The following is an 11,355-nucleotide window of genomic DNA, read 5'->3' on the forward strand; positions in this document are numbered from 1 at the left end:
TTGCAGCCTTGAAGCGAACGGTTTGCCCTACGCGTTAAACACGTTAAACACGTGGCATGTCCCAGCGGCCGCTCGCTATCACTTCGAATTGGGTCGCATTATCCGGATTCATGCCGGATAAAAATATCGACGACCATACAAACACCAAGTGTATCTTGACCATAGGTCGGAACACTCGGTTCATTTCGGAAATGTCTCGGGCAGGCGCCAAGTACCAGAGCGTGGCGGCGGCCGCGCCAGCGCCGGCGGCGACGCACCCGGTGGACACCGCCGGCTGGTTCTCGCGGACGTTCTATGCATGGGCGACGCCGCTCCTGACGCTTGGCAACGAGCGGCAGCTCGACCCGTCGGACCTCTGGCCGCTCCAGAGCGAGAACAAGTGCGGGCTCGTCTCGGCCGTCTTTGAGCCCAAGTTCCGCGCGACGCGGTCGGTCATCAAGACGATCCTCGCCACGTACGGCTGGCGCTTCTTCTTCATCGGGCTCCTCCAAGTGGGCTCGGTGCTCTGCACGCTGTACGGGCCCATCGTGCTGCGCCATGTGCTCGAGGCCATCGAGGCCGAAGACGCCGGCTTTGATGTGCGTATCGTGCTGCAGTACGTCGTCTCGCTCTTTGCCGTCAAGGTGCTGCAGGCGATCGTCGCCGCGCACGCAACCTTTGACAACCAAGTCATTACCGTCAAGATCACGTCGGCGCTGCAGCACCTCCTCTTCCAGAAAGCGCTTGTCCTCGACGCGGCCTGTCGCCGGGACAAGACGGCCGGCGAAATCACCAACATGTTTTCGACCGACATCATGTGGATCATCAACTTTTCGATCTTCCTCAACCAGCTCTGGCTCATCCCGATCCAGATCCTCATCGTGCTCTACATGCTCTACGACGTCATCGGGTGGCGACGTTTGCTGGTGCTGGCGTCCTCCTCCTCACCATGGTCATCAACAACGTGATTGCGCGCGCCCAGCGAGCAGCGTTCAAGGAGGTCATGGTGCGCAAGGACGCACGCATGAACGTGATCAACGAAGTCTTTGGCGCGATGCAAATTCTCAAACTCAACGCGTGGGAAGAGAAATTCAGCGACAAGATCTCAACGTGCCGCGAAGCCGAGCTCACGACGCTTTGGAAAGTCTGGCGTCTCCAGTCGTCGGTGACGTTCCTCCTCTACACGGCTCCGGCGCTTGTCACGACGGCATCCTTTGCCGTGTATACGCTCGTCATGAAGGAGTCGTTGTCGTCGTCCAAGATGTTTACCGCGCTCTCGCTCTTCACCTTGCTCAAGTACCCGATGATCAGCTTGCCACAGATCATTGCCACCATGATGCAGGCCTTTGTGTCGCTGAAGCGCATCATGGAGTTTCTCAACATGGACGAGAAGGACAATGACGTGGTCAAGACGCCCGAGACCATCTCAACGTCGGAACTCAACGCATATGCCGAAAAGAAGATTGACATTGAGATTGCCGACGCCACGTTTGCTTGGGACGTCAGTGGCAAGCCGCTCTTCGACGGCATCAACCTCCAGATCAAGCGCGGCGAGTTTGTCCTGGTCCACGGCGCGGTCGGCGAAGGCAAGTCGTCGCTCATGTCGGCGCTGCTCGGCGAGATGCACAAGCGCCACGGGTCGGTGTTTGTGGGCGGGCACGTCGCGTACTTTTCGCAGCAGGCGTGGATCCAGAACCTCACGATCCGCGACAACATCCTCTTTGGCAAGCCGTACGACCGGAAAAAATACAACGCCGTCTTGGACGCGTGCGCGTTGAGTAAAGACCTGACGCTCTTTCCCGCCGGCGACCGCACCGAGATTGGCCAGAAAGGCGTCAACCTCAGCGGCGGGCAGAAGGCGCGCATCTCGCTCGCTCGCGCGTGCTACAGCGACGCCGACATTTTTCTTTTGGACTCGCCCTTGTCCGCCGTCGACGCGATCGTGTCGAACGAGATTTTCACCAAGTGCTTTCTCGGTCTCCTCCGGCACAAGACGATCGTGCTTGTGACGCACTCGCCCGAGATCATTGCGTCCTCGTACATTGACCGGTCGATCGAGCTCAAGCAAGGCAAATTGCTGGTCACCGAGGTCGAGAAGCTAGACGCGCCACTCCTGGTCTCGCCACTGAAGGCGCGCGTTGGCTTTGTCAAGGACGACGTGGTCGATGATGATGACGCGCCGACGTCGCGGCTCTTTGATTTGCTCTTGACGCCGTCCGCGTCGTCGCCGTACTCGGCCGAGTTTGACGGGCTCTCGTACACGCCGGTCGACGCGACCGAAAAGGTGTACGCGGAAAATGGCGCACCGGACGGCCGCCTTGTCCAGGACGAGGAGCGCAGCCATGGCCGCGTCTCGTCGGCCGTCTTCTTCAACTACATGAAGCAGATTGGCGGCCTTCCGATGGTGCTTTACCTCATCACGGTGCTCTCGCTCTGGCAAGGCCTCTCGATTGGCAGCGACCTCTGGCTCAGCAAGTGGAGCGCGTCGACGGCCACCGAGAGCCGCGAGACGTTTGCCTTGCAGGCGCCGTGGTACCTCTCGATCTACGCCGGGCTTGCGTTTGGCGGTGTGATCCTGACCGTCTTTCGGACGCTCTCGATCTACGTTGCGGGTCTCCGCGCGTCCCGATCGCTCTTTGCCAACATGACGTCGGCCTTGCTGCATGCGCCGATGCGTTTTTTCGACGCCAACCCGCTCGGACGCATCCTCAACCGGTACTCGGGCGACATGTCGACGGTCGACCAGCAGATTCCGTCGAGCCTGAGCGCCATGTCGGCCAACATTTTCATCGTCGGCTTCTCGCTCGGGACGACGATTTGTGTCGTCAAGTCGCTCGGCCTGATCTTGCTGCCGCTGCTCCTTCTCTACCTCAAGGTCGGCCAGTTTTACATTCAGCCGGCCCGCGAGATGGAGCGCGTCAACAAGACGGCGCGGTCGCCGATGCTCAACTTGATCTCGGAAGCGATCGAAGGCGCGCTTGTGATTCGCGCGTTTGGCCCAAAGCAAGTGCGCCGCTTCCAGCGCCTCCATCACCACAACGTCGACGGCAGCAACCAAGCGACGTGGGCGAGCCAGGTCGTGACGCAGTGGTTCTCGCTTCGCATCCAGCTCATCTCGGCGGTCATGATCCTCGTCATCTCGGGCGCGCTCATCGCGATGCGGTCGTACCTCAACGCGGGGCTCATTGGGCTTGTGATGAACTACGCGCTCACCGTCCTTCCGCAGCTCGAGAGCATTGTTCGCATTTGGTCGTCGCTCGAGACGGCCATGGTCGGCCCCGAACGCGTGGCCGAGTACGCGGCGATTGCACCGGAGGCGCCCCGGGTGATCCACGGTGCGACCGCCCACGACTGGCCGACGACGGGCCATATCACGTTTAGCAACATGAGCTTCCGCTACAAGGAGCACGATGCGCTCGTGCTCAAGGACGTCAACGTCGACATTGCGTCGGGCGAGAAGATTGGCATCGTCGGGCGCACGGGCGCCGGCAAGTCGAGTCTGACCATGGCGCTCTTCCGCATCAACGAGCTCGCGTCCGGCTCCATCTCGATCGACGGCGTCGACATCAAGTCGGTCGGCGTCAAGACTCTGCGGAGTGCGATCGCGATCATTCCGCAAAACCCCGTGCTCTTCAAGGGCACGCTGCGCAACTACTTGGATCCGTTCAGCGACTATGGCGACGACCAGCTCTGGGACGCGCTTAAGAAAGTCATGCTCCAGTCGCGCATCGCGTCGGTCGACGGCCAGCTCGAGAGCCACGTCGAAGAGAACGGCGAGAACTTTAGCGTCGGCGAGCGGCAAATGCTGTGCATGGCGCGGGCGCTGCTTCGGCAGGCGCGCATCGTGGTCATGGACGAAGCGACGGCTGCGATCGACCACGAGACGGACCAGAACCTCCAGCGCGTGATCCGGACCGCGTTTGCGGCCTCGACCGTCCTCACGATCGCACATCGTCTCGACACGGTCTTGGACTGCGACCGCATCCTCGTGTTTGACCAAGGCCGACTCGTGCAGTGCGACACGCCGCAGCAGTTGATTGACGACGGCACCGGCATCTTTTACGAGCTCTGCACCGAAGGCGGGTACCTCGACAAGGTGCTCTCGTCGCCGTAGAGTAACATTGATCCGGAAACTATAACCATAGATTTATACTTGTGTGGAATTGTACATTGATGCACAACATCGTAGACTCTGGTAACTACCCAAGCGCGCCCTCGCCACTAGGTGTCGTACTATATTAATATTGGTTGGGCATGCCTCGATGACGTGGCAGGCTCACATGGCAGTCAGTTACAGATGCGCCTATCGTCTCGTCCCAACCACACCAGGTCGACCATTCTTCACCCCAAAAAGAAAGAAAATGGCGCGGCCTGCCCGTGCCAGCAATATAGCCAAGTTGTGTTCCAAGAGCAAGAGTCCTCACACATCATGGCCACAACTGGCAGCATACTGCCAGAATGTGACGTCATGGACGGGGCTCTCACCTTGGACGGGCTTGAGACCGCAGCCAAGGTCTTTTGCGCCCGTGATGGCGAGATGTCTCCGATGCTCATTGCACGCAACGTGCCGCTGGTAGCGTGGCTCGACGACGAGACGCTGCACGGCCGGCAGTTCCGCGTCGTTTTCGGTGCCACGTTTGATGGTGATCCTCGGGATCCAGCGACGCTGGCTACGATATTCATCGTCCGACGTACGCTCAGTCGCGCGCAGGCGCAGTCTTTAGGTGATACGATGGATGATCTTAGCATCCAGAAGATCGACTCTCGCGATGCGTTCTCCATCGGACCTTGCGAGGATCTCACGCTCGATGGCAAAGGGCGCCAGCCAGACATTGCGATCTTTCAGCGCATTCGTGGGTGGAAGTGCCTCAAGGATTCGTGCGTGGTGCTGGAGCTCGACTACAAGAACCGATCTTTTTCCGTCTTGGAGCTATGGATCAAGGACTTTATCAGCCTCGAGACGCGCACGGCTATCGCCATCAAGCTTTTGAGAATCCAGAAAGCGAAGTTGGTCGCTCTGGCGCAGTCGCGCTCAAGTACGTTCTGGGCGGAGGCGGCGCTTCGACGCTCCAATTTGCTGCGAGCATTGGCACGGCGCCGCTCACGCCTCAATCTTTGCACGGGATGAGTGACGAGGTGCGCGATGCGATGCAGCATTTCGAAGACGGAATTGCGCACGAAGTGGCTCTGGGTCATGATGAGTGGGCCCACCCGACGTTCTCCGGTACCAAGACGATGCCACTTGCTCGGCGCTGCGCCGCCAAATCTTACGAGCCTTTTCATCAACCCCTACGCCGTCGCCATGATCTCGCGTGGAGCCCTGCTTTCCGCCTTGAGAAACCCTCGCGCGCAGGATTTGTTGTCTACTTGACTAACTTTGCACGAGTAGATAGATGGTAATCCCATTCGAGACTTTCAATTTAGCGAGCTAATGGTAGTAGGTATCCATGCCGGCGATGCATCATGCGCTCAAATCGAGGCGTGCAGCCGCACTTGGTACAGAGGCAAGATCAGCTGGTCTAGAACAATCTTTTTGGCTCCCATCGCTCATCCAAGGAGGTCGGTTGCAGACACAACGCAAGACACTTCAAAAATTGATGTTGGACTGCTCTGGTCTTGTTTCGATTCATATTCGCCAGTCTTCTCGGTACTTGACCATTGCACCATTCGTAAGGTCTCGGTCGCCACCAAGATGCAATCTGCCCCTCTCGTCGCGGTGTAATGATGTGCCCCGGTGTGGACGAGAACAGGTGCCTTCTCCACCATAAAAATGACAGTCGATCATGCACTGTCCCTGCTTCTTCTCGTGCCCGTTGAAAAAACACCGCTGGAAGAAGAAACTTCACAACGCAATTTTCGCTGCCATGCAACCCGCTTCCGGCACGGCTCCGTTCACCATCATGGAAGGCGCCGTCATGCGCGAAGGCCTTGAGGCCGCCGCCACCCTCTTTCAGGCGCAGGTCGACGACGCGCCACGCATGCTCGTAGCACGTAACGTGCCGCTGGTCGAGTGGCTCGCCGACGACTATGACAGCCGTCTCTGCGGCGTCATCTTGTCGGCCACGTACGAAGGTGACGCCGATGACCCATCGACGCTCGCCTCGATTTACATCGTTCGCGCCATCACGCGGCCGCCGTATAGCTCGACGTTTGAGATGACCCAGAGCCGCCCGATCATTGCGAACGGCGAGGTGCGCATCGCCGACTCGAAGATGGCATGTGTAGACGCCGACGGCGCCATGCTCCCGCCGATCATGGTCATTGAGCTCGAGGTCGTGAACCGAAGCATCTCGACCATCGTGGCCTGGATGAAGGGCTACTTCGACATGCTGGCGGGGCTCCGCGTGGCGCTGGCCTTCAAGTACTTTCTCGACGCGGACGCGGACGATCCACAGCGTTTTAGCGCTGTCGTGCTCCAGTACGGTCGCAACGCTACGGGGCACGTGGTGCTGCAGTTTGCAGCCAGCTTTGGCTCGGCCCCGTTGACACTGGACGAGAAGGCGACGATCGACGACGACATTCTGGCCACGATGGAGATCTTTGATGACGAGATTGCAAGCGAGCTTGCACTGGGCCACACGAAATGGGCCCATGCGACGTTGGCGTGTCCGACCCTTAAACTGGCGGTCGAGGACCTCTGGCCCGGGCCGGACCGGGAGTTGTATGTCGCCCGCGGCACCGAGCACATTTCGTTGGACCTTTACGCCATGATGCTAGCGATTCGCGACGACATGTCAGAGCAGTAGCGTCGTTTGTATTGCCAGAAGCTCGTGTTTTGAAGCGTTTCAAATCGTATCGATGTATCAACTGACCACATCGCGAAACCGCCTTCATGTTGGACACTGGTCAATCTTCCTTGGACCATGAACAAAAGACACATGCATGGACAGTACGAAACTTCTCTGATCTGGAGCTACATAAGTCGTTGTCCCGACTACTGTGCGGCCTTGACGTTGATGGACTCCTCGATCTAGCACCGGCGTCGAGTTGCTGCTTTGGATACAATAAATTGCTATTTATTGCAATATAATTGCACTCCATCACAGACTATCGCGAGCGAGGGTGACTCAGGGCGGAGCGACGGGATGCGAAATGCGATTCTATGCCTACATGTGCGTGGGCTCCCTCACTGGCCGATGTAAACCAAAGGCTTTTGCGCTAGATGGCGAAAGCAGAGTATTGCATTGTCCACACCAAAATCATCCAAATTATATTTCCTCGACAAGAATTATTGACGCCGGGAAGGGTGCACGATCGCTTATCGCGTATCGCAGGTATGGTCGAATGCATCCTTGCAGCGATTGATGCGACAACAAGACTACAGTTCGAGACCGACGAAAGCCTCATTTTTGCAGCTAGGTAGATTCACCACCCACGCCGTCCTCTCATGTAGTACTAGGCTTACCAAGGACTTTCCTTTGGCGTACAGTAGCCATCATTGAGTGAGCCGAGGCCATGCAGCCGCGACAGGCGCCGCAGCATACACGCGACGAGCCTCTGCTGGCAATCTGCGGCGTCGACGTGCCACTCTCGCGGCAGCCACTACGTCTGGTCGGCGCCAGTGCTGTCCCTTCGTACAGCGTGCAGCACATCCTCCTGGACACACTGCCCTCTTCTTGTCTCGTGCGATGCACGGGCTATGCACCCAAATCGGCCTGGCTTCTAGACGTCGCCAAATCAACTCAGGGATCATCAGTAGCCAACGTGGTCGGTCGTGGCGGCCGCAAGAATGACGGTCGCGAACTCGTCGTGGATGGCCCAGAAGGGTTGTCGGTTCCATCATCATCGCTCGCCAAATGGCACGTCTTGGGTGGGTCCCGTTCCCAGGTTGCCCTTTCTATTTTAATGCGACCGATGCAATCGACATACAAATAACCAGTGTCGAATAAAATACCACGCCACCTGCTGTTTCAGGATCGCGGATTGTTCCTGGATCCGAGCGCCCTGGTTAGCAAGCCATTCTTCGATTGGCGTAGCAGCAGCAGCAGTATGGCCAAGTACATGTCGGTGGCGGCGACCGCCAAGCCGGCGGCCGACCCGACGCACCCGCTCACGCGCGCGGGCTACCTCTCCAAGATCACGTTTGGCTGGGCGAACGCGCTCCTCGCGCTCGGCCACGAACGCCAGATCGACCCGGACGACCTCTGGCCGCTGGCGCCAGAAAACACATGCAAGGTCGTGAGCGGCGTCTTTGAGCCGTCGTTCGCGTCGTCGCATTCGATCGTCAAGACCATCTTCTCGCTCTACGGCTGGCGGCTCTTCTTTGTGGGCCTCCTCCAGGCGCTCACGTTGGGCTGCACCTTGTACGGGCCGATCGTGCTCCGGACCATCTTGACCGCAGTCGAAGGCCCGTCGTTCGACCTCGTGCACGTGCTCCAGTTTGTCGTCTCTCTCTTTGCCGTGAAGGCGCTGCAGGCGATCCTCACGGCGCATGCCAACCTCGCCAACCAGCTCATTACGATCAAGATCACGTCGGCGCTGCAGCACCTCCTCTTCCAGAAAGCGCTCGTCCTTGACGCGGCCTGTCGCCGGGACAAGACGGCCGGCGAAATCGCCAACATGTTTTCGTCCGACATCCAGTGGATCATCTCGTTCGCCATGTACTCGAACCAGATCTGGCTCATTCCGCTCCAGCTCTTTATCGTGCTCTATATGCTCTACGACGTCATTGGGTGGGCGACGTTTGTCGGCGCCGCCGTCATTGCGATCACGCTCCTCAGCAACAATGTGCTCGCGATCGCCCAGCGCAACGCGTTCAAGACGCTCATGGCGCAGAAGGACGAGCGCATGAAGGCTGTCAACGAGGTCTTTGGCGCCATGCAGATCATCAAGCTCAACGCGTGGGAAGAGAAGTTTGGCGACAAGATTGCCGACCTCCGCCGCGACGAAGTGTCGACGCTCAGCTACATCGTGACGCTCACATCGGTGCAGATTGGCTGCCTCTACTCGGCGCCCGTCCTCGTCACTGTCTCGTCGTTTGCCATCTACGCGCTCGTGATGCAGCAAGCAGTGACGGCCGCCAAGGTCTTTACCGCGCTCTCCCTCTTCACGCTGCTCCGCGGCCCGATGATGAACCTGCCGCAGATCGTCGCCAACCTCATGCAGGCGGTCGTCGCGCTGAAGCGCATCATGGAGTTTCTCAACATGGGCGAGAAGGACAATGATGTCGTCAAGACGCCCGAGACCATCTCAACGTCGGAACTCAACGCGTATGCCGAAAAGAAGATTGACATTGAGATTGCCGACGCCACGTTTGCATGGGACGTCAATGGCAAGCCGCTCTTCCACGGCATCAATCTCCAGATCAAGCGTGGCGAGTTTGTCTTAGTCCACGGCGCGGTCGGCGAAGGCAAGTCGTCGCTCATGTCGGCGCTGCTCGGCGAGATGCACAAGCGCCACGGGTCGGTCTTCGTGGGCGGGCACGTCGCGTACTTTTCGCAGCAGGCGTGGATCCAGAACCTCACGATCCGCGACAACATCCTCTTTGGCAAGCCGTACGACCGGAAAAAATACAACGCCGTCTTGGACGCGTGTGCGTTGAGTAAAGACCTGACGCTCTTTCCCGCCGGCGACCGCACCGAGATTGGCCAGAAAGGCGTCAACCTCAGCGGCGGCCAGAAGGCGCGCATCTCGCTCGCCCGCGCGTGCTACAGCGACGCCGACATTTTTCTGTTGGACTCGCCCTTGTCCGCCGTCGACGCGATCGTGTCGAATGAGATTTTCACCAAGTGCTTTCTCGGTCTCCTCCGGCACAAGACGATCGTGCTTGTGACGCACTCGCCCGAGATCATTGCGTCCTCGTACATTGACCGGTCGATCGAGCTCAAGCAAGGCAAATTGCTGGTCACCGACGTCGAGAAGCTAGACGCGCCAATCCTTATCTCGCCACTGAAGGCGCGCGTTGGCTTTGCGGCCGACGAAGAGCTCGAGTTGGATCCCAAGGCGCGTGCAGTGCCGAACCGGGACCTTTTCTTGACGCCGACAGTCGCATCGCCCTTTCCCATGGACTTTATGGGCGCCTCGTACACGCCGTTTGGCGACGGCAACATGACGTTTGATGAAGAGACGGTCGGCGGCAAGCTCATCCTCGACGAAGAGCGCAGTCACGGCCGCGTCTCGACCAAGATCTTCTCGGCGTACCTCGACGCGATCGGCGGCTGGCCCATGGTGTTTCTCTGGGTCGTTCTTCTCTCGGTGTGGCAAGCCCTCGCGATCGCCGGTGATTTCTGGCTCAGTACGTGGAGTGCGACGGCGGCCGTCGTCTCCAAGGAGACGTTTTTGGACGAGGCCGAGTACTACCTCGGCGTGTACGCGGCGCTGGCACTGGGTGGTATCGTGCTCACGATCCTCCGCACGGCGTCGATTCTGCTCTCGGGCCTGAAGGCGTCGCGCGTGCTCTTTGAGGACATGACCAAGGCGCTGCTGAAGGCACCCATGACTTTTTTTGATACCAACCCGCTCGGACGCATCTTGAACCGGTACGCCGGCGACGTGACGACGGTCGATACGCAGATCGCCAACACGCTCAGCAGCTTCCTCGCGATGGTCTTCATGGCAGCCTTCGCCCTCGGCACGACCATTATTGTCATTCGGTCGTTTGGCTTGCTCATCGTCCCGCTCCTCTTTATCTACGTCTACATTGGCAACGTCTATGTGACACCGGCGCGCGAGATGGAGCGCGTCAACAAGACGACGCGGTCGCCGATGATCAACTTGATTTCCGAGTGCATTGAAGGCGCGCTTGTGATTCGCGCGTTTGGCCCGAAGCAAGTGCGCCGCTTCCAGCGCCTCCATCACCGCAACGTGGATGGCAACCTCGAGGCCAACTTTGTGAGCTCGGTCTTTGCGCAGTGGTTCTCGATGCGCATTCAGCTCACGTCGGCGGTCATTTTGCTTGTGATTGCGACCTCGCTCGTCTTCTCCAAGGACTTTATCAGCCCCGGCGTCATTGGCCTCGTCCTCAACTATGCCTTCTCGATCCTCCCGTTCTTTGAGTGGATCGTGCAGTGCTGGTCATCGCTCGAGACGGCCATGGTCGGCCCCGAGCGTCTCTCCGAGTACGCGGCGATTGCACCGGAGGCGCCCCGTGTGATCCACGGAGCGACGGCCCACGACTGGCCGACGACGGGCCATATCACGTTTCGCAACATGAGCTTCCGCTACAAGGAGCACGATGCGCTCGTGCTCAAGGACGTCAACGTCGACATTGCGTCGGGCGAGAAGATTGGCATCGTCGGGCGCACGGGCGCCGGCAAGTCGAGTCTGACCATGGCGCTCTTCCGCATCAACGAGCTCGCGTCCGGCTCCATCTCGATCGACGGCGTCGACATCAAGTCGGTCGGCGTCAAGACTCTGCGGAGTGCGATCGCGATCATT

At 59.0% G+C, this 11,355-nt stretch overlaps 4 protein-coding genes across 4 annotated transcripts in view; all 4 read left to right on the forward strand.

Annotated features, from left to right (window-relative positions):
• Nucleotides 1-191: 191 nt before the first annotated feature.
• SPRG_01528 (hypothetical protein) lies at nt 192-4,103 on the forward strand (the record flags this gene model as incomplete). Its single annotated transcript, XM_012339738.1, has 2 exons — nt 192-905; nt 962-4,103. The coding sequence occupies 2 exons, from the start codon at nt 192-194 to the stop codon at nt 4,091-4,093; spliced, it is 3,846 nt and encodes a 1,281-aa protein (XP_012195128.1). The 3' UTR covers nt 4,094-4,103.
• A 344-nt stretch (nt 4,104-4,447) lies between these two features.
• Nucleotides 4,448-5,107, forward strand: SPRG_01529 (hypothetical protein; the record flags this gene model as incomplete). Its single annotated transcript, XM_012339739.1, has 1 exon — nt 4,448-5,107. The coding sequence occupies one exon, from the start codon at nt 4,448-4,450 to the stop codon at nt 5,105-5,107; it is 660 nt and encodes a 219-aa protein (XP_012195129.1).
• A 736-nt stretch (nt 5,108-5,843) lies between these two features.
• Nucleotides 5,844-6,725, forward strand: SPRG_01530 (hypothetical protein; the record flags this gene model as incomplete). The annotated part of the gene is made up of 1 exon (XM_012339740.1): nt 5,844-6,725. One exon carries the CDS (start codon nt 5,844-5,846, stop codon nt 6,723-6,725), a length of 882 nt encoding a protein of 293 aa, XP_012195130.1.
• A 1,243-nt stretch (nt 6,726-7,968) lies between these two features.
• SPRG_19136 (hypothetical protein) overlaps nt 7,969-11,355 on the forward strand; it is a gene marked incomplete at both ends in the record, with an annotated part of 3,918 nt that continues 531 nt past the window's right edge. The window contains one exon of the mRNA XM_012339934.1: nt 7,969-11,316. Within this exon, the coding sequence (XP_012195324.1) occupies nt 7,969-11,316 (3,348 nt within the window). The remainder of the gene's footprint in view (nt 11,317-11,355) is intronic.

This window comes from Saprolegnia parasitica, assembly GCF_000151545.1.
Source record: "Saprolegnia parasitica CBS 223.65 unplaced genomic scaffold supercont2.3, whole genome shotgun sequence".
Classification (NCBI taxonomy): domain Eukaryota; phylum Oomycota; class Saprolegniomycetes; order Saprolegniales; family Saprolegniaceae; genus Saprolegnia; species Saprolegnia parasitica.